At 44.1% G+C, this 22,905-nt stretch overlaps 2 protein-coding genes across 2 annotated transcripts in view; one reads left to right on the top strand and one right to left on the bottom strand.

Annotated features, from left to right (window-relative positions):
* The window catches only part of NUDT5 (nudix hydrolase 5), a 254,472-nt gene that overhangs the window by 39,672 nt on the left and 191,895 nt on the right, over window positions 1-22,905 (top strand). The gene's annotated exons all lie outside the window — the stretch shown is intronic.
* On the bottom strand, window positions 1,067-21,578 carry DHTKD1 (dehydrogenase E1 and transketolase domain containing 1). Its single transcript, XM_065636813.1, has 17 exons — window positions 21,422-21,578; window positions 18,736-18,891; window positions 17,759-17,970; window positions 15,757-15,951; window positions 14,871-15,140; window positions 14,079-14,250; window positions 12,260-12,458; window positions 10,696-11,008; window positions 9,540-9,624; window positions 8,734-8,873; window positions 8,197-8,347; window positions 5,851-5,957; window positions 4,346-4,510; window positions 3,877-3,959; window positions 2,624-2,793; window positions 2,023-2,108; window positions 1,067-1,547 (listed from the first exon to the last, which is right to left on the bottom strand). Exons 1-17 carry the CDS (start codon window positions 21,573-21,575, stop codon window positions 1,446-1,448), a joined length of 2,760 nt encoding a protein of 919 aa, XP_065492885.1. The 5' UTR covers window positions 21,576-21,578; the 3' UTR covers window positions 1,067-1,445.

The raw sequence follows: 22,905 nt of genomic DNA, 5'->3' as shown, positions 1-22,905 counted from the left end.
TCTCTGGGCAACCTGGGCCAGTGTTTCACCACCCTTGTTATAAAAAATTTCTTCCTTTTGTCTGGTCTGAATCTGTCCTGTTTTAGTTTAAAACCATCACCCCTTGTCCTATCACAACAGGCCCTGCTAAAAAGTCTGTCCCCATCTTTCTTATCGGCCCCCTTAAGGTACTGAAAGGCCACAATAAGGTCTCCCCGGAGCCTTCTCTTCTCCAGGCTGAACACCCCAGCTCTCTCAGCCTGTCCTCCCAGCAGAGCTGTTCCAGCCTCGGGTCATTTCTGTGGCTCCTCTGGCCCCTCTCCAGCAGGTCCATGTGTGTCCTGTGCTGAGGACCCCAGAGCTGGACCAGCACTGCAGGGGGGGTCTCACCAGAGCGGAGCAGAGGGGCAGAATCACCTCCCTGACCTGCTGCCCACGCTCCTTGTGGTGCAGCCCAAGATACCATTGGCTTCTGGGCTGCAAGCGCACATTGCCGGCTCGTGTCCAGTTTCTTCTATAACCTGTTTCATTAACACATTTTTTTCAAGACAAATTGTGTGATACCTACAGTGCAAAGAAAAATTCTTACTCAGGAACCTCCCAACAGGACTCCAGATGAGGACAAATCTTGGGGTTAAAAAAAACCCAAATCCAAACAAAAAAAACCAACAGACCAGAAAAATGACACTGAGAAAAGATTCCCAGGTAGGAGTTAGTGTCACTCTGCAGGCTAGCCTATAGAAACTGGTTTGGCCTCTACAAAATATGGCTTTAAAATATGGCACGGGCACAGTCCCTGCAGCATGCCTTCTGCCCTGCGAGCTTCATGTGACAGCACCAGTTCTCCCTGCGAGAGAGACAGTGGTGCCTGAAGCCTTCACAAGCCAACCTGAAATCCCCCCAGGAATCTTGCTTTTACAGCTCATGTGTTGAGAAAAGCACCGACAGATTTCATTCCTGGCCCATAGGAAAAGAATGGAGAAAAGTCCACAACACTCTGCTATAGAAATGGCTCATCCCCAGGCATGGGGAGACATTTATTCAACCATACAGTACTAAAAATTCTGTGAAAACAGAAACTCTTTCCACACATGCACCATCCAGGGACCTGTCAAGTGCAGGTAAGTAACGTGGTATCAAGAATTTTACAGCCACCTCACCTGTCTGCCCCCTGGACTGTTTTATTTTTTTGTTTTTTGGGGAGTTTGGTTGGTTGGTTTTAACTTTAAAAAATTATTCTTTAGAAAATACTACAAGAGAACAAGAAGAATCTAGAGTAACAGGCATCACCTCTCATCTTCAGGTATTTCCCTACATGAAAAAATTGCTTTATCATTACAGTACTTGTTCCATTCTTCTTTCGCCTTTCAGAGAACTGAGAGTCTTAAGGGTCTGGCTTTTGTTCTTCTTCATAGGAGGAGACACCAAACACAACTGAGAGCAGGACTAGTCTGTCCATTGAAAACTTAGATAAATGTGTTGGTAAGAATGTCTTCCTGCTGCTGGTGGTGCATGGTTCCAATGCCAACTGCTGGGGCTGGTAGAGGAGGTCTGCTCACAAGACGGAGCTGAAATTTGAGTCAGGAGGAAATGATTAATGAAGCACAAGCATAGGATCATGTCTTGAGGGCCTCTGATGCCACGTTGATATCTACTGTCAGATGCCGGGCAGTTCCAGCTGGCAGTAATGCAGGAAGTTATCCTCCATCTCCCAAATATCGTGGCTCCAAGAATATTATAGTGCATGATCTGCCAGAGCGAACAGCAGCTTTGGATTCTCCTCCTACTCACCTCAAGCATTGTGTTTCCTACCTGGGATCTTTCATCATTCTGCCTACTTAGACTAAACACCTGGTAAAAGAAAGCTCCAGTCCTGCTCATCACCACTAAATGGTGCTATAAAGACCACAGGTAGCTTAAATTAGAGCACACATTTGTTTTAGGCATCAGGACCAGTTTTTTGTGCAAGCATCACAGAATTTTGCATTCAAGGAGAACTTCAAACTTCATTTTAAAAAATTAAACACCATGGAGACAACTTACCTTAACCCCCAGCTGCTTTTCAAACCGTGGTGACACAAAGGACCATGGACCCATGTTCTGTGGTTCTTCCTGACTCCAGACAAAGGCTAAATGAAGGATAAGGGTACATTACGAATGCACGTTATTTATCTTTTCAACAGCTCAAGAAAAGCTTTTTCTTTGGTAGCACTTCTGCCTTTTTTGTCTTGGCACTACCTCTGAAATGAAGGCTTTTCAGATTGAATTCCCTTGCAGGTCACAGTTTGCTGAAGTCAAACCAAAAGTATGTCCACCACTAGGATAATACTGTGGGGATATTCTGCTTTTGTACTGCAGTTTTCAAATGCTACTGAGAGGACTGCACTGCAAAAAACAATGCAAAAAATGCTGCAAATGGTTCACTCAAATTTTTAGTAGTACCTTATGGAAGCTAACAATAGCAGAGAGACACGTTCTTTTTGGACAAGTGGTAAACATTTGTATTATCTCACTCCAGATACACTAGATGTATGGGAGGGGGAAGTGAAGAGGAAAAAGCCACTACAACTCTTCATCCCAACAGACAGGCAACAGATTCAGTTCAATACTTCAAAGAGTCTAGAACCAAAGAAATCTGGCTGACCTTTGGCATGGCTGTATTTGCTCAACTCTTGCTGTAGAGCTTCCAGGGGGAAAGGACACAGTTCTTCAAGTCTCAGGATAGCTGTGTTGTGCTGTTTCTCTCCTAGAGTCTCTCTTTGCTTCACCAAAGCATAGTAATGCTTACCGGAACAGAGCACTACTTGAGTGACACTAAAGAAAACAAATGTTTCCAAGGTCAGTGTTTTACAGAAACTCTATACAGAACAGTTTCACACATGCAGTAAAGACAACCAGACAAACTTTAAAGACAACTTTATGAAGCTAAATTGCTACCCTAGACCATCTTTTCTCTTCTTTGCCTTCCCTTCCCTCCCACTCCCCTCCAACAGCTGGGCACAGTATGCCAGGGCCCAGAGGTCCTGTTTCTTCAGTAATCGTGGGAAAGTTACCTTACAATGGAATTCATCTCTCTCTTAGCTTTAACTATCTAAAAATTAAACACCTTGTCAAAGCTAGTGATCTGTGCATTCTCCATAGAGAATAAACCAGAGAGCAAGAGAAGCACCTCCAGAGGACAATTCCTTCCCATGCCAAAGAGGAACTGCCTGCTGGAGATACGCAAAACCCTCCAGCGGTTGGAGAGGTCTTGTCTGCCTACCTTTACTGGACAAAGGTAAGGAGAGAAAACTCACCCGTTCTGCCTCACCATCCCACCTAAAAAACCAAGATGCTGAGATATTTCCAGCCTTTTGACTGTGGGTGAGAATGCAAACATCAGAGATGCTGTCAGACTTGGGTACTACCAGGGCAAGGACAAGATAAGAACCTTAGGAGCAAAAAAAATGAAGGCCAGAATTGCCCATTATGAACAGGATTCTCTACAATATCTGAGGGGAGGGAGATATATATATACACAATTTATTATTACCCTAATTTAACTTCATCAGCTCAGGTGTTCCAACACCAGAACAAAAATTCTGTATCTCTTCAGGTAACAGCTGCTCCCACTGACTTATATAGAGGGTGAGGTGCAGAATAGCACCCATCAGACTATGGTCACAGCCTCCTCCTGGGGCAAGGGCTGAAAACCTGAACACTTTACTGTTCTGCAGATGCAGTAACTACCAACAAGTAAGCAGAAGACAAGGAGAGAAATAAGTAAAACTAAGTCACCCACCATAAAATATTTTCCCCCCAAAAGTCACCTCTTTCATACCACCTCACGCTTGAGCTGTTGGGCAGAAGGGGACAGGACATCCTGTCTGAGCTTTTCCTCTAAGAAAGCAGAGTTACCTTTTAGGATCTACTGAGGAGTCACCAATGACAGGCTTGAAAGTTGTCCTTGGAGCCATTTCTTCAAAACTTGATACAGCAGCCTGCATGAGGGAGAGTTGCGAGTTACCAAAACTCACTGCCTTTTCCCTCAAGCCAGAGTTGAGGACAGGAGACCAAGACAGGGTTTTGTTAAGTACAAAAGATACAACCTTCCCTCTCCCTCCCATTCCCACTCCCACACATGAACAGTGGGATGGTAAGATTCCCAGGAACACCACCAGACCTAGAATCAACCTTGCTTCTAGCTCACCTCCACACAGCTTTAATCCTCAACCTCTCCTGCCCCAAACAGACAAAACCCCATCCATTTGACCCCAAAACAGAGAGAGAACACAGAGGAAGAACAAAGAAAAAGGGGAAGAGAACACAGAAAAGGAGGAAGAAGAGGAAAAAAAAAAAGAAAAGTAAAAGAAAGTTTTAATCTTACAGGGAGCCTGAGTAACACTTTGGGAGAAGCAACAATGAGAGGTTTCCTGAAGTTTCGGACCATTTGCCGCCGGAGTAAATGGAAATACTGTGCTGGGGTGGTGGGATGCACAATTGACATGTTCACCTGGTCCCCATCGACCCCCTCTTCTGAGCTGTCACACATCTGTGTAAGGGAAAGATAGCAATACCTTGTCAAGAAGCAAGCAGCAAGCCAAACGTGCAAGACAGAACCCAGGCACATTAGGCACGCTGACTAGTAGGAGAATATAAGAGCAAATATACTGAGTCAGACATCGATTGCAAGGGATGAAGAACTTCAGAGAAGAAATGGCTTTAGCATTTAACTGGCAAGATTATATCTGAACTGCCTCCTTCTAGCACATTGTAACCAGGGCATGAGTTTTTCTAACAGCGGAGAGGTCATGACTCCTTCATCAGAGTGGCAGCATCCCTCTAAACATGCTGCAAACACCTCCCCAAGCCATTACTCAGATGAAAAGGCTTTCATTTACTTACTAGAGTCAGAAGGGCACAATATTGGATTTTTTTAATGTGCCACAGATTTACTAACTGGTATTTAATAGTGCCCAGTGTCCTGTTTGTATGCTCTGTGCATAGTGCACAGATCTGCGAGTGGTTTGCACCAGAGGGCAGCTGCCTGTTTCTGATGCCAACTCCCAAAATGTTTTCTACAAGAAGAGTTCATCAGAGCTCTCCTATTTGCAACTCAGCAATTGTGTCTTGCTACTGGACTCATTTTGTGGTACAGTGACATTTCTGAAGAGCAGCAACCAAAAAAAAGACAGCAGGCAGTACTGAAGCACATCCTGCTAGGGCAAATCTCACATGACAAAATTTCATATAATCATGGAATGTCCTGAGTTGGAAGGGACGCACAAGGATCATCGAGTCCAACTCCTGTCCCTGCACAGGACAACCCCACAGGTCACACCGTGTGTCTGAGGGTGTTGTCCAGTCTCTTCTTGAACACTGTCAGGTTGGGGCCGTGACACCTCCTTGGGGAGCCTGTTCCAGTGCTCCAGCACTCTCTGGGGGAAGAACCTTTTCCTAATGTCCAACCTGAACCTCCCCGGCACATCTTCCTGCCATTCCCTTGGGTATTGTCATTGGTCACCAGAGAGATCATGTTACCACACACCCACTTGGGCAAGTGACAGACACCCAACGGGAACAAGCAGCGTTTATTACAAGGCTCAATCAGAGTCTTGCACCAGAGCTGTTGCGGCAGCATTTAAACCAAACTGTTTCCTCACGACTTCGAGACCTGCGCCTTCTCATCACAGTCCCCTTTCTTCCTCCACTTTCAGCCCAGCCCCTGTTCCTGTCTCACTGTGATGGTACAATACTGATAAGTCTCCAGCTCCTGATGTTACTGGCCTGTACATCAGGATGTGGAATTTTGTGACAGGACTCCCAGAGCACTGCTTGCCAGTGCTGTGCTGTGCTGTGGGATACGTGAATCTGAGAGGTTCGGCACAGTACCTGTAAGAACCGTTCCATCCGGCAGGACGAGTGCTCAGGGCCTGCACCATCATAGCCATGGGGAAGAAGAATGACTATCCCACTCTGCAGAAGCCATTTGGCCTCACCTAAAACATACACAATGAGGAGGAAAGAAAGAAAGAATAATCTCTACAGAACATAAAGCCCAAAACATATTATTTTGCATAAACTACTCAGGAGAAAATAATACTAATTTCCACATAATCAAACACAACCCTAAAACATGCTGCTGGCATTTTACCGTGAGATTGACAACTGTGAAACAGCACGCAGAAGATGATATGAAGTTGCTGAAATTATCATGTAACTTTGGGCTTCCACAAGACTTAAGCCTCCCTGTGGAGCATATGACATGGTGAAGACTTTAAATCTTCACAGAATCACAGAATGTCAGGGATTGGAAGGGACCTCAAAAGATCATCCAGTCCAATTCCCCTGCCAGAGCAGGAACACCCAAATGAGATTACACAGGAATGTGTCCAGGTGGGTTTTGAATGTCTGCAGAGAAGAAGACTCCACAACCTCCCTGGGCAGCCTGTTCCAGTGTTCTGACACCCTCACTGAGAAGAAGTTTCTTCTCAAATTTAAGTGGAACCTCTTATGTTCCAGCTTGAACCCATTACTCCTTGTCTTACTGTTGGTTGTCACTGAGAAGAGCCTGGCTCCATCCTCCTGACACTCACCCTTTATATGTTTATAAACATTAATGAGGTCACCCCTCAGTCTCCTCCAAGCTAAAGAGACCCAGCTCCCTCAGCCTTTCCTCACACGGGAGATGCTCCACTCGCTTCAGCATCTTTGTTGCCCTGCGCTGGACTCTCTCCAGCAGTTCCCTGTCCTTCTGGAACTGAGGGGCCCAGAACTGGACACAATATTCCAGATGAGGTCTCACCAGGGCAGAGGAGAGGGGAAGGAGAACCTCTCTCGACCTACTAACCACCCCCTTTCTAATACACCCCAGGATGCCATTGGCCTTCTTGGCTGCAAGGGCACAGTGCTGGCTCATGGTCATCCTGCTGTCCACCAGGACCCCCAGGTCCCTTTCCCCTACGCTGCTCTCTAATAGGTCATTCCCCAACCTATACTGGAACCTGGGGTTGTTCCTGCCCAGATGTAAGACTCTACACTTTCTCTTGTTATATTTCATTAATTTTTTCCCTGTCCAACTCTCCAGCCTGTCCAGATCTCACTGGATGGCAGCACAGCCTTCTGGTGTGTCAGCCACTCCTCCCAGCTTGGTGTCATCAGCAACTTGCTGACAGTGCACTCAATTCCCTCATCCAAGTCGTTGATGAATATATTGAATAATACTGGCCCCAGAACTGACCCTTGAGGCACTCCACTAGATACAGGCCTCCAACTAGACACCGCCCCATTGACCACGACTCTCTTAAACAACCACAACAGTATGCAAGAATCCTCGTAATGGAATTTTTCTCCTGACTAACAGGGGCCCTCAAAGGTAATTCTTTTCCGTAAGAAAACCCCTAACCGTAATTCATTGCACATTTTCTGCACATCCTTGTCATCTGGTCCTCTGCAGGTGTGACCTGGGCAGCATCCTGTGAGCCAGTCCCAGCTAACGCTGCAGCGCGAGCCACAGGCGAGTTCCCTGAGCTCTGTCAAACCTCCTGCACATTTTAGGGGATTACAGTTAAACCCAGAAGATAATTCATCCCAGCCTCAAATACACATTAAGGACGGACAGGTTAACAGGGACTCTGAATTGCCATCTGTGTTTGTAGATGGAGTGCAGAGGCCTAGCTGAGGCTAGGTGCCAAAATTCTGGATGCTTACATACAAGGAATTCCACTCTAGAAATCCATCTTAGCATTTTCTCAGCATGTTCCAGCTCAGAGAGGTCTTTTTGCAGTATCTGAGCACTCCAAAAACATGCTAGAGTCAAAATGAGAGGTTGGTTGTAAGGTGTTATTGTGGGGACTTAAATAATCATTATTTTCCTTCTGTATTGCTTCAGGAATGTTTCTGGTGCCTCAAGCGGGAAAGGTACAGCCTAAAAAGGTATCAAATATACATAAACAGAGTAAAATAAATGTATTGGGACAGGTGGGGGAAGAAAGGCCATTAATATAATCAACTGTCCTTTTGGAATGACTGTCTTCTGCCAAGGATTTTAGATGGATTCTCTTCAGAGAAAAGCTGCTTAGAAGTCAGGACCACACAGGCAAGCTCACAAAACTTCTTGAGAAAACAGAATTCTTTCCGCAACATGTTGCCCTTTTACCTTAAAGATGAAGAATTTTCTAAAAATGCACGTACTACAAATGAATAATTTTAAAATATATTAGCTCCTTGTACACTCACCTCCAGAGATGAAAGTGTCAAATATTATCTGGGCTCCATTAAAGAAGTCTCCAAATTGAGCTTCCCAAATTGGCAGTAACTTAGGGCTCTCAATACTCATTCCATATTCAAAACCAAGCACAGCTTCTTCAGACAAGGGGCTGTTACTCACCTAACAAAAGGAAATTATTGGGAGGGGTGGATGAGGAGGAAGGCAACCCACGGTTAAGAACCTTTGGAACCAGGCACATCAGTGCTGTGCACACTGGGGAGATGCACTCCTAAAGGCAATTGATGGTCACCTCTTTTTTTTTTTCTTTTGAATGAAGACACTGAGGTGGAAAGAGTAATAGCTGATATCTCAAGGAAAAGCAAAACCTCTTGTTAAATTTGTAAAGGGGTAACTACAAAAATGGCCGTGCTCTGACAGTTTTATGTCTCTGTATCTGAGGTTTGCCAGAATATACAGGCTACCTACATATGTCTCAGCAGCTTTAAAATACGCATTCTGTTTCAGCACAACTTGAAGACGGTTGTCTCATGGACCACAGAACTTACCTCTAGGAAACCTTTCTGGTCTGGGGACATATGATTCAGAGGAATGTACGTATCATCCGTCTCTTGGCAAACCAACATTGCGTGTCGTTGGCTAAAGGTTCCTCTGCCAACATCTTGTCCACTTAGTCTGATATTAAACCCTTACCAAGCAATAGACAAAACACTGGATTAGCAAGTCATGTGAGAAGAAAACATGCAGAACAACAACTCCTTACTTCTCTTGTTAAGTCTCTTTTTGGATTTCCCCTCATCAGCAACATCAAATCTGAGACGGAATATTTAACTAGCAGCAGCACCAATGCAGAAGCACATCTGAGAGATGCTCAGATATTTCTCTTTTCTCCTCTCTGCAGCCAAGAATTATTTTGTGGTAAGCGGTTCAATTTACTGAAGCAAACTGCAAAACATGTGCATCCTGTATCATATATAAATGAAGGTATGAAATCAGGCTAGAGGGGAGGGAAAAGAAATTGTAGCATGAAACACACTCGAGGTAAGTTCATGGGAGGCCTCACTGATGTCAGCTGCATTGCTCATGTGCTTAGCACTAAGCACATATTTTGGGAGTTGAGAGGGAGCAACAATTCTTTGAATACATGTAGTACCCAATCTACATTTGTCACTAATATTTATTAGCAACATACCGGACTCAGATTTACTTTCTCTTAGTATCGTGCAAATGCAAATTGTCAAATTTATACATCGTATCAACCTTTGGACTTGAAAAGACCTAAAAAGTCTAACGTTATACTTTATTGCCATCAAAGCAAATATATTTTATTGTCTGCTGTCTGATTGCCTCTTACCTTGGCTCAGCAGGGAACCAAACGCTAAAGCTTCAGCTGTTGCCCAGTCCAGCTTTTTTCCTTCCTCCATTTTTTGAACTCTTGACTAAACAAGTAAACAAAAAATTACTACTTTGCCTTTTCCCTTCTATATCTCTTTTTGTGGTGTAAATCAATATTAGAAGCTACGAAAACAGAACCACTATAGAAAGAAATGCTATATTCCTGCAGCCAACTTAGGCTGGTTTGGAATCCCTGCTCTCTTATTTCAGCACATCCCAAAGAAGGTTGCCCTGAGGACCACAGAACCACGGATGACACACACGTTCACTTGCCAGTCAACAAACCATGGATTGACAAATTAGATCTTAGTCTAAAAATATTAAAAATCTTAAAACAGCACAGAGCGTGCTCTTGGCAGACTTTTGGTTTGTCTGCTTAGCAATGAGGAAATATACCAGGTGTAAGAATTTCAGTTTCCAGAATTCTCCCGTTTTGGCCTGCAGAACTGCAGGCAAATGATCATACGCAGCTGTGGTGTTCTTGCCTTGAACTGGGAAGGCAAGAACATCGGGCTTCTGAAATACCCAACTCAGGGTCTCTCTATAGCTGCCAGCTAGACACCTGTGCATGGTCATCATTCATCAGAGGGAAATGTTCACAAACCCAAACCAATCCAGTTATTGCACACAAACTTAGGAGCTATTGAAAACTGACTGTCAAACTCAGCCACATGTGTATGCTTATGTTTATATATATAAAAAATAAACACTCGCTACTGGCTTTAGAAACTGCGTACACTATTACCAAGTTCCTGATTCATTCTCTCACAAAGTACTCATTATAATTATGGAGTATATAAATGACAGTAATTTATCGTAATAGTTTCTATTATTTGTAAGAATAATAAACTGTATTTTCTATGAGCTTTATTCTTCATTGTAACAAAATATTGTTGAAATAACAAAATTAAGTTATGGTCAGATTTGGGGGAGAGGACATATCTTTCTCCAAAACTGGAGGAAAAATGGCATAATCTCAGCCTCAAAAAAGATCACGAGCTGTCTTTCCTAGAGAACACTATGCTATTCTCTAACTGGCAGCCTTGCTGTGTTTAGAGTTTTTCCTGTAGCAAGTCACATCTTTGAGCAATGGGACTAGAAGCATCTCTACTGACCTGTGCGTAGGTCTTCAGAAGATGACTGTGTACCTGGAGTTCTTCGGGCACCTCTACGGACTTGACTCCAATGAACTGCAGCAGCGGCACGGGCATACCTGTGTCCCAAGTGGTGATTTTCGCAGAAGGCTCGATCAAGCCTTTCCAGTGAGCCTGCAGGTTGGTCGGAGGTGGACTATACAGAGTCATATTGGCAAGATGATCATTCAGTTTAGAATAGTATGCTGTCTTTATGTCGGATACTTCAGCCTCAGTCATGAGCCCAGCAGCTATGAGGTGTTCCGCGTATGTGTCTGGGATACTCTTACGGGATCTGTCAGGGAGGGAATCAAACCCCATAGACATTAGGGCTGAAAATGGCATCACTGCAGACCAAGGAAATACCACTTTATTACTGTCAGGTACCATGGAAAACTAAAATAAATTATGTCCTCATGCATTATACTGTTTTGCATCAAGTCTGGCATTTCCAGAAATAGAATAATTCTCTTGGATATGTGCTTTACCGTCCTTTATTAAAAATTTTTTTAAATTGAAAAAAAAAAAAAAAGTGCCTGTAGTTGGCAGTTACAAGTAAAAGCAAGTCAAAAAAACCTTCCAGTAATGACTGACTCTGTGCTGTCATGCATATTTTCTTCAGACAAATTGACAGTAGGATTTTAGCATCAGCTGGGAATCATAGAATCATTTCGCTTGGAAGAGATCGTCAAGATCATGAAGTCCAATCATAACCTAACACTGGCACTAAACCATGTCCCTAAGAACCTCGTCTAATCACCTTTTGAACACTTCCAGGGATGGTGACTCCACCACTTCCCTGGACAGCCTGTTCCAACGCCTGACAACCCTTTCCAGGAAGAAATTTTTCCCAATATCCAATCTAAACCTCCCCTGGCGCAACTTGAGGCCATTTCCTCTCATCCTATCACTTGTTACTTGGGAGAAGAGACTAACACCCTCCATGCTCCAACCTCCTTTCAGGCAGTTGCAGAGATCAGAAGGTCTCCCCTCAGCCTCCTGTTCTCCAGGCTGAACCCCCCAGGTCCCTCAGCCGCTCCTCAGAAGAGGAGCCAACCATTCCATAAATGCTTCACCTAAAATACCAGAATTCATTGGCCAAAACATTTTATGTGCATTTTTCTTTGGGGATAAAGATGGAACCTGAATACATTTAAGTGCTCATGAAGATGAGTCCCCATTGGAACCAGCAGTACCAGGCAAAGACAAGACAGACGTCACGCAGTCTTCCTACCCACCTTCCCACACTATCTACTCTTCCCTCTAGCACACAGAAGACAACTTTGTCTTCTGATTACTAGCACGATCATGAATTTGAATTGTTCCCCAAAAGGCATCAAGCTTCATATTCAAGAACCAATACCAATGGTTACTTTAATTAACATGTCATTAGCAGACACACCTTAGTCAATGGCTGCTGATACACTTAGATAAAGACTTGTCAGTACAGCAAAGGATCTTCATTATACAGAGACTTCTATTACAGTCACAGGCAATACTGAGCTGGTACCTTTTGGGTTCCTCCATCAGGTGGTGTCTCCCTTACCTGATGATTTTGTACATGCTGGGGTTGGTGAAGAACGGCTCATCAAGCTCGTTGTGGCCCCACTGTCTGTAGCATAGCAAGTCCACTATTACATCCTTGCGGAACTGGCGCTGGTACTCGACAGCCAGTCGTGTGGCACGGACAACTTCTTCAGGGTCATCCCCATTCACATGGATAACTGCACATCCGACAATTTTACCTGTCCAGGGATTCAAAACACAACAGTAATCACATCAACCCCTTCAAAAGAAAACGGACACGCACCTACTCTGCTGAAAACTACCAACAACTCACGTGAAGTGTGTTTAACAAAAACAGATCTACAAAAGATGGTCTCTGTGATGAGAGCTGGGGTAAAGGAGTAGGAGTCTCCCTCAAGAGAAAGGGCAATTAACCCAACCCGTTGTATTTGTCACAGTTTGAACAGAACTTCTCTACCAGCAGTAAATTCCCAGAGGACTTTCTATACACAGTTCCCACATCTTCTTAATCTGGATGGAAGTCTGCAGGAAATGGGAGGGAACTACTTGATTGCTTCTCTTTCAAACAAAAACTAAGTTTTGTTTCCTTCTTATCCTAAACTGTCATTGCTATGAATTCATACAGGCTAGAAACAATCTTCTCCCTTGTTAGTAGTTATTGTGTCCATCACTCCTCCAGGCAGAAAGGTCTCTTCATTAAAGACAACACTGCACAATTCAAACATCCTAACACCCTCTCCTGTATGACAATTTGGCTGCAAATCTTCCCAGGAACAGAGTGATCCTCTTGTACTTTATCTTGCCAAATTCTGGGAGATTAAGATGCTTCAAGCCTTTCTTGACCCACATCAAGTTTCCCTCCCTAGCCAAATCCTGAAGCTCAAATGGGTAACACTGCCCCTCACTGATCAGGTAAGAAGAAAGGAAAATTAAGGATGGAAAAAAATAACAACCCACCAAACAAAAACACACCCCCCTTCCCCCCCCCGCAAAAACCCACCACCACAACAAAAAAAAAACCAAACCCACAACACAAAACCAGCCCAGGTAAAAAGCAGCAACATACACTATCAACCTTATCAGAATTAATGAATCTACCAATTCCATTTGAAGAAAACATAAGACAAACACAAACACTTGATGCTGAGTCTTAAAAACATATATATTTTTAATTCTAGGAGACATACACAAGGGAACTAACTACCATGTCTCTGATCTTGCTGATTACTATACATTTGCTTATCACTAAGAAAGACCAGCCCAAACAAAAAAAACTTCTAGTTTAAGCTTAGAAATAGCATGAACCTCATCTTTCAATTAAAAGCTACACAAGGTCTCCTGACAACAAACAAACCAGAAAAACGAAGGAGTATCTGACTTACAAATCTTGCTCCAAAAACACACTGGAATAATTTTGGTTAAACCTAACAAGATCTATTTAAAATACATCTATTATACACTCCAACACAATATATTTTTAAAAGCTGTCAGTGATATGGCAGAAATTAAATGAGTTATAAAGACTTCACAGAAATTTTGCAAATATTTTATAACATCCTGTAAAAATGTGACAAGATTTTCCCTTGATATTTGGTCCTTGCCATAAAGCAGACGGGGGAGGGCATATTTCCAGCACCTGAATTTTTGCTAGTAGGAGGTAATAATCAACAATAATTTTAATTTCTACGATATCAAGAAAACGGAGATACATTACTCTAACTCCCTAGAGCTGATAGGCACTTGCTATAAAAAGCCCACAGAATAGCATATATTCACACTGGAGTTCAAAATCATTTCTGACACAACAGCCAATCTTCCTTCTGATTAGCTATACATACCAACGTCACTGCAGTACAGAGATGATCTTCCTCGCTCTGGAGGAGTGGTATAGCCCAGCTGGTTATTAACAATCAAATGGATGCTCCCACCAACTCTGAAATGCGGTAGATTAGAGAGGGTCAGTGTTTCAGGAACAATCCCTTGCCCAGAGAAAGCAGCATCGCCATGAACCTATGTTAGGGAAAAAGATGGAAAAGTCTCATTAGAAAACACTGGAGGAACAGCAAAATCAAAACCATAATTCATTAAGCCAGACCTTTTTAATTGAGGAGGTGGAACAGATATAGTTTCAGCCGGCTTCACTGATTATTTAGGACTGCCTCCACAGCTATAAAAGACAGTTCGGGGAGTAAAAACTGATTCCAGCAGACTTTCTTCAACAGTACCATTATAAAATGAAAAAATTCTAAACTCTCTTGTATACTTTGCAACTTGCTGATAGCTCTTCTCCAAACCCATTCAGTTTAAAAGAAAGCTAACAGTGGTGGTTTAAATGCAAAAGTGGTCTGTGAGGACAGGCACACATGGCTCTCAATGCAGAGTATTATTAAAATAAAGGAAGGTATCGGAACCAGTTCTTCAAAAATCTTAAAAGTGAAATTGTTTAAATGCCAGTATCATCAAACATGTCACCTGGAAATCTTCCTTTCCCTCATCTTTCTCCATAAAGAGGATCCCAGTTCTTGATATTCTACGTTAATTCAGTTTTGTTTGATATTGCTATAAATACCACTTCACATGCAAGACAAAGAAGTCTTACAAAGATCAGTTATAAATTGTAAGCAAAATACCTGCAGGCAAATAACTCTGTCTCCAGGTTGTGCAGAGCTCTCTGGGGAGTAATCTCCATCAAGCAGAGTCTGTTGCCTTCCTCGTGTCTTGCCCACGGCCACTGGATTGATTGCTTCTAAGTGTGAGGGGTTAGGTAGCAAGCTGACATGCACAGGCCTGTGTGAACCGAAGTCGAGATCCACAGAAGATGTCAGGTGGGAGAGAACATCCCCAATGGCTGCTGAATTCTCTGGAAACTCACTCAAACCACACATCTTACGGAACATGAGCTGCACGGAAACAAATTTGGTTAAATCCCCTTTCACACAATCATAGAATCACTTCAGTTGGAATAGACTCTCAAGATCATTGAGTCCAACCATTACCTAACCTAACTCTAGCACTAAACTATGTCCCTAATAACCTTGTCTAAAAGCCTTTTAAACCCCTCCAGGGATGGTGACTCCATCACTGCCCTGGGCAGCCTGTTCCAATGCCTGACAACCGTTTCCGTGAAGAATTTTTTCCTAATATCCAATCTAAACCTCCCCTGGCGCAACTTGAGGCCATTTCCTCTTGTCCTATTACTTGTTACTTGGGAGAAGAGACCAACACCTTTACGATTCATTAACACACTGAAATAAAAACATTTACAGAACTGTATGCTCTCCTATTTCTGAAATTGCAAGGATGCTTCGGATAACAGATAAAGAGAACTTCATCAGAGTCCTTGTTAACAGTCTCCCACAAAGATCTGGCTGAGGTGCTGACAGAAGGGAATACGCTCTCACACAGGTAACTTTTTTATTGCTTCAGCACTCACAACACAACAAACTTCTAGGGTTTTATTTCATTGCAAATAAATTAGGCACAGAGCAACTGTCAATGAGATTGTATGTCTCTTACCTCAAGTGGAAGCTGAAGTAAACCCGTAAGAAGATTGAGTCTTCCACGATGAGGCATTCCAAGGATGATATCCGTCACACCGCTGTATGCACACATCTTGAACAACTCGTGGAAGAAACCCATCATGCTCTCCGCTCCTTCACCACCATAGCGCTTTACTGTGGCAAACTTCGTGGCTAAGAAGTGGTCAAACTCCTATTAAAAACAGGAGACGTTCGCTATGAGGCTATTTTAAGCAGCAGTCTTCTGTTTATAAAATTGAAATATGATTTATGTTTGTACCTTTAAGGCATACAAACTTAAGCATAACCCTTGAAAGTCTCAGCTCATTCTCCACCCACACAGTTTAAGACCAGAAGGTATGAGGACTACAAGAAATCAGCTCTTCTCTTATGCAGAAAAACGTTAGACTGAGGACCAAATTGTCTCTATCTAACATGGAAGGAGATGCACGAAGAAATATAACACCAGAGCAATTTACAAATTCCTTGGTAATTTACCTATTTGAGGTGGAAATTAAGGAATGCTGTTCTTTTATGTTATGAACCTTAACCATCCTGAGATGCAAAGTGCTAGAGAAGCACAGCGTTTCATGTTCATTACCATTAGACATAGTCCTTAGTACATAGGTAGAAGAATGCTTGAGAAAAGGAAAATAAAGGAATCTATATTTACTTCATTTTCCTCTCACTCCTCATACTTCATTCATCTGCTCCTAGACAGCTGTCATAAGTGACAAAGTTTTGGAAGCACTGCAAGTGTCTGTCGCGTTTTGCAACTTAAGACTGAAAATAAATGAAATCTGTGACTGGGAAGGGAAGAACTGAGCCACAGCCAAAGACACGAGCCAACTGCTGATCACCTTCTAGCTAAGCAACATTTAGTTCTGAGGAATAATGCACACAAAACTAATCACACATAGAAGCAGATTTTCCTCTCCAAAGGGTTAAATTCTACACTCTTAAGTACAGTTCTGGTCATACTGAAAGCAAAATGGAATACATCAGGGTCCTGATTTCAACCTCCTGTGTCACTGACAAATTCCTCTAACTGCCAAAGAGGCAAGAAAAACACAAAATATGCCATATACTTCTGCTTAGTCATTGGTAAATATTACATTTAACACTCCTTCCACTTGGAAAACTGGAAACAGGGACACCTTCACAGATCCTGCTCTTCTAGCTTTTCATCCTTCTGGATAACACAGGGAGAAAAGGGGAGGAAAAAAGATTTTTTTTCACAGTACAGAAGTATTGGAATAAATTTTCTCTGCACATTTTTCAAGTACATAAATCTTCCAGTTCCTTACACAATTCATTGAACAAAGGTTCCCTTGCTGAAAAGCAGCAAATTTACCATTGCTATATACCTAACACCTGAGTCCAACTCTGTTTTGTTCTCCCAAAAGCTTGAGAGACATCCTACTTCAAAGGCAGTAAAATGGATCAGCATGAGGGTGAAAGGAAAACATAGAACAGCTACAGGAGAGCACAAAATTTCACGGAGCTTTGCCCAACTTTGCATTCCTGTCTGCAACATTTAATATAAGCTGTCAGATCATTAGCCTAAGAGAATCATACTTTTCAAGACTGATTACTCACAGGTTTTTAGGGTCATTATTTGTGTAATCAGGTGACAAAGATTACATGTCACAAGAATATATATTACACACAATCTATGTTCTAATCAGTTCTAAAGGCGTTTTGAGTCTGGAACTGGTTGGAAATATTTTCCTATAAATAATTTCCAAAGTAATCAATACAAATCAAAAGGTATCGCTATTTGTTTCAATAATGGATGCTAAGAAAATTCAGCAACAACCTCCAATGAGATTCCTGCGTTTGTGTACTGCACTTTTTCAGGCAAAATCTTGTATTTCTTCCTCTCACAGCCTTCAAGGATAGCGATTGTTCTTATTCTGCATGAATAATGTCTGGAGCAGTAAAGGGTTTGTGACAGACTCCACAACTCTGTTACAATCCTATAATAGTGAACAAGGTACCTGGGACTCCAACATCAGTTTGCACAAGTGCTTTTTCTCTTCAGGTGTAAATGTTTCTTGTTTTAGCTCTTCAAACCTTTTAGCAAACCACTCTCTCTCCTCCAAAGTTGAAAGCTGGCTTGTTTCTATGGAAATATGCCCGCAGTATATATGGTCAAGGTAAGACAACACATCCTCTAAGGAAGCCTCTTCTTTTCCCATGTTTAGAAGCCCTGGTAGGAAATAAATGTTATCAGCCACTGTGGGGGAGGAAGGGGAAGCACTAAGACCCAAACTGTTGTCTTGCAATTACATTAACATTTTGAGCATACAAATTAATGTCTTCCTTTCCTCCATTTAAAGAGAAAACTCAAGAACATTTTTTATAAGCACACTTCAGTGTTATTAATATGAGGGTCTCATGCTTATCTGTAAGGTGCTCAGAACACCTTTCTGAAAGAATTTACTATGACAGAAAATCACTGGTTTTGCGACTCAGTATAGCACTCGGTATCTTGTGGCTCAGAGACATGAGCTCCAATTCCAGCTGTGTTACAAGTAAATAAAGACCTGTTTGGCAGATGGAGAAAGTAAAGCATAGAGAGAGACCCTCCTTTGTTCAAGGCCACAGATAGAGTCTAAGAGATCCAAGAAAAGATAAGTCCTGACTTTTGCCCCAGTGCTCCAGTAGCCTTACTGCAGTGTTAAGTATTATGCTAAATCATAGAACGTTACAGCAATACAAGAAATTAATAAATAACCGCAGAAGCTATAAGACCAAGTTAAAATGTTCATGGTTTCCAAAGGTGCTAGAAGGTAGCCACTCATTATACGATCACTTCTGCAACAAACATGTAAGTAGGCTGAAGTTAACAATTTTTCCACCACGGTTCATTACGATTGAACCACCACTCAATATTTGGCTCTTCCGCAGAGGACGCAGCATATAAATAAATCACCCGTGAAGAAAATTTGCTGTGATATGGCTGAAGACTTACCCGTAGTAATGAGAGGCCCTTGAAGAACTTGTGACAACTCTTGGATTTCGGGTACCATGTTCATGACAGCTTGGCCAGCAAATAGTGGGTTTATTTTGGCTGCTTTGTGGCCATGTTCAGCGTATGCAGTTATTAAACGAGCAAGAGCATGGTCAACTAAAACCAAAAAAGAAAGTAGAACAGTATTGCACACATGCTTACATTTAATCTATTTACAGCATCAACACAGGAGTATTCTGTCCATAATCATCAAGGTTCTGGCTGGAATGATAATTTTTCTAAGCATGTTGCCTGCACCATATCATTCCACAACAGCTCACATCCATCAAAGTGCTAAATCTGCTCATTCAACAGATTTTCAAGCAAGTACACTCACGATTTACCCACAAGTTCCCCTCATAGGCTGCTGTAAACATATGCAAAGCTACTTCATTTTGCTTTGAATCTCTTTACAACAGGTACGGCCAACTTAAGAATGGCACAGTACCAGTGTGCAAAGTCTGATTTCCTCAGCCAACTCAAATCGTACCACTTGTTCTTCCCTGTTCCTTGCTGGAATTACAGGAAGATAAGGGGTTAAGGATAATTCGGGGCCTACGACTTCAAAAACTGTCTGTGTCTGCAGGACCATTAGCCAACAGCATGTGTATGTGCTGAGCCAGATGTACTAAAAATTCAAATACGTGAACGCATTTTTCAACAGACACCAGCAACACACTGTTGCAGGCACCGAGGTCACAAAATTATCAACATAAGCAAAACTTGACCAGCTGAAAGGTCGTGCACATAACATTACTGTCGTTGAGCACACGCCACAGACCAGATCAATAAACTGCAAACCAATAAAATATATTACAAGCAGAATCTGCTACAAATTAGTGATAGGAACCAGTTTACAATGCATTTGTAATGTGTCGAGGGGGTTTTCGGCCTGATAAAGACGCAGCACTGGCAGTGTTCAGGTCTGAAGACTTTTCGTTTTCCAAAACACTGCAATTTCTGAGGCCATTCCACAGTTATTTCTCTGCCATTCTTATTTCCACTGCTGACACTCTGCTCCTGCTACCCTGTTTCCCCAAAAATAAGACCTACCCCGAAAATAAGCCCTAGCATGATTTTTCAGGATTTTTGAGGATGCGTGAAATATAAACCCTACTCCAAAAATAAGCCCTGGTTACAGTTAATTAAAAAAGTCAATTTAAATAGCGTCCAAGCAGCTAAATATGTTTTTAAAAGGCATCTTTTTAAGCAAAAATTAATATGAGACCCTGTCTTATTTTCGGGGAAACAGGGTATTACGTTTATGCAGTCAGCCCATTCAAACAGGTCATTTTCTCTAACGAGTTCTGCAACAGAAGAACATAACATAACTTATCCCAAAATGCTCTCAGCAAGAGAGCCATTTAAAAGTGACTTTTAAAAACAATGTAGAAATATATTAACGCTTTCCTTGCTTAACAAGGAGACTATTTAGTGACAGGACTCGGCATCCAGGAGCCGACAAACCAGTTTCACTTCTGCACAACGGGCTTAATTCCCACCGGAGCCTCCTGAGGTGTTAATGCTGGGACGATGCTCCTACCCCAGTTTTCTGCTTGAAATTGTTTGGCTGTACTATCAAACGGCTAAAAGCATCACTTACTGCCAGAGGAGAGAGTTGTCTGTACTTAGCTAGTTCAAGCACTATATAAAAAAGAAAATCACAGAGGCACATGGCACAGGTACTTTTATGAGCGGTAAAACTCCAGAATCACAGAATGTTAGGGATTGGAAGGGACCTCAAAAGATCATCCAGTCCAATCCCCCTGCCAGAGCAGGAACACCCAGATGAGGTTACACAGGAAGGCGTCCAGGTGGGTTTTGAATGTCTGCAGAGAAGGAGACTCCACAACCTCCCTGGGCAGCCTGTTCCAGTGTCCGTCACCCTCACTGTGAAGAAGTTTCTTCTCATATTTAAGTGGAACCTCTTGTGTTCCAGTTTGCACCCATTGCCCCTTGTCCTATCACTGGTTGTCACCAAGAAGAGCCTGGCTCCGTCCTCCTGACACTCTATATATTTATAAACATTAATGAGGTCACCCCTCAGTCTCCTCTTCTCCAAGCTCCAGAGCCCCAGCTCCTCAGCCTTTCCTCACACGGGAGATGCTCCACTCCCTTCAGCATCTCCGTGGCTGCGCTGCACTCTCTCCAGCAGTTCCCTGTCCTTCTGGAACTGAGGGGCCCAGAACTGGACACAATATTCCAGATGAGGTCTCACCAGGGCAGAGTAGAGGGGAAGGAGAACCTCTCTGACCTACTAACCACAGCCCTTCTAACAAGAAGCACAAGAGCACATCTCTGAGGGAACTCGAGCAGCGGACGCGCTCACAGCCTCCTCATCCCGCGGGGCTGGGCAAGGTACCCGCAGCCTCACGGGGCCCGAAGCCAACGGCCCCCGGCTGGGCAGAGCGGGCGAGCGCTGCCCCGGCGCGATGCGGAGGCTCCGGATCGACGCCCTCGGACTTTGGGCCCCTCAGAGCTCACGGAGCCGCCGGCTCCCTGAGGGGAGCGCGGGGCTGGCGAGCAGAGCCCGAGCCGTGGACCCGGGCTCCCTCCACACCGCGGCGGGACGAGCAGCCCCCCGCTCCGAGGCAGCCCCCGCCGGGCTCCCCTCAGCCCCGCTGCGAACGGGAGGGGGGTGTCCGACCTGCTCTGCCGCTCGCCCCGGCGCCGCGCGGCTCCGCCGGTGTCCCGCTCGCCGCTTTCCGCGGTTTGTAGCCGTAGACGCCCCGCTCGGTGCGGTACCAGCGCCTCAGGCCGCCCCGCCACAGAGCGCAGCGCACGGCGCTCGCCGCCGCCATGGCCGCCCCGCCACCGACCGCCAACCGCCGGCCCCGCCGCCCCGCGCGGGGTGGGACCCGCCGCTCCCCGCCCTGAGGCGGCCTTGGCGGGCTGGCGCTCCCTCAGGGGCTCGGCCGTGTGTGTAGCCCTTAAATCTGCGTGTCCGGGCCGCTTCTCTGAGCCTTTCAGCGACTTCAGAAGTACATCGCGGTATCCTGGTATTTCCTATTAAAAGGCTGCCTAAATTTCCTATTAAACGATCCCGAAACGTTCCGAAACTTCATCTTGTGTATATGGTATGCCGGATGGTAGGTAGGCGGCGAAAAGACACAGTAACCTCATCACTTCTGGAAATCCTACCAAAAAAAAAGACATGAGTGATAAACAAAGCTTTAACAAAATCTAAAAGCTTCATCTGAAGTTTTCAGGTGCCCGTGAAACCATTTCCAAACGCATGAAGGACAAGGAAGTCATCAGGAGTTGTCAGCATAGCTTCACCGTGCTTGACCAAATTGATAAACTTCTGCAATGAAGTGACTGGCCTGGAAGATGAGGAGAGAGCAGTGGATATTGTCTGCCTGTGTCCCGTAAGATGCTCATGGACAAGCTCTTGATGTGTGGGCTGGATGAGCAGCGTTGAAAACTGGCTGAACGGCTGGATCCAGGGGGCGGTGATCACAGAATCACAGAATCATTTTGGTTGGAAGACACAATTAAGATCATTGAGTCCAACCATAACCTAACTCTAGCACTGAACCATGTCCCTAAGAACCTCATGTATGCATCTCTTAAACCCCTCCAGGGATGGAGACTCCACCACTGCCCTGGGCAGCCTGTTCCAATGCCCGACAACCCTTTCAGTGAAGAAATTTTTCCTAATATCCAATCTAAACCTCCCCTGGTGCAACTTGAGGCCATTTCCTCTCATCCTGTCACTTGCTACTTGGGAGAAGAGACCCACCCCCTCCATGCTCCAAGCTCCTTTCAGGCAGTTCAGAGATCAGAAGGTCTCCCCTCAGCTCCTGTTCTCCAGGCTGAACCCCCCAGGTCCCTCAGCCGCTCCCATCACACTTGTGCTCCAGACCCTTCACCAGCTTCGTCGCCTCCTCTGCACTCGCCCCAGCACCTCAAAGTCTTTCCTGTAGTGAGGGGCCCACAACTGACCCCAGGATTTGAGGTGCAGCCTCACCAGTGCCCAGTACAGGGGGACGGTCACTGCCCTGGTCCTGCTGGCCACGCTGTTCTTGATACAAGCCAGGATGCTGTTGGCCTTTTTGGCCACCTGGGCACACTGCTGGCTCATATTTAGCTGGCTGTTGATCAACACCCCCAGATCCTTTTCCTCCAGGC

Source organism: Caloenas nicobarica, chromosome 1 (genome assembly GCF_036013445.1).
Source record: "Caloenas nicobarica isolate bCalNic1 chromosome 1, bCalNic1.hap1, whole genome shotgun sequence".
In the NCBI taxonomy this organism is placed as follows: domain Eukaryota; kingdom Metazoa; phylum Chordata; class Aves; order Columbiformes; family Columbidae; genus Caloenas; species Caloenas nicobarica.
Note: the sequence above shows the minus strand (reverse complement) of the source record. Positions and strands in the feature narration are given on the sequence as shown.

What these genes read in the sequence shown, in the direction of transcription:
- DHTKD1 (XM_065636813.1), bottom strand. Translation starts at nt 21,575, where the DNA reads ATGGCGGCGGCGAGCGCCGTGCGCTGCGCTCTGTGGCGGGGCGGCCTG. An exon ending in TGGTTCCCTGCTGAGCCAAG is followed by an intron (nt 8,874 to 9,539) that starts GTAAGAGGCAAT and finishes TTGCTTGGTAAG; the next exon opens with GGTTTAATATCAGACTAAGT. An exon ending in AAGTGTTACTCAGGCTCCCT is followed by an intron (nt 3,960 to 4,345) that starts GTAAGATTAAAA and finishes TCCCTCATGCAG; the next exon opens with GCTGCTGTATCAAGTTTTGA.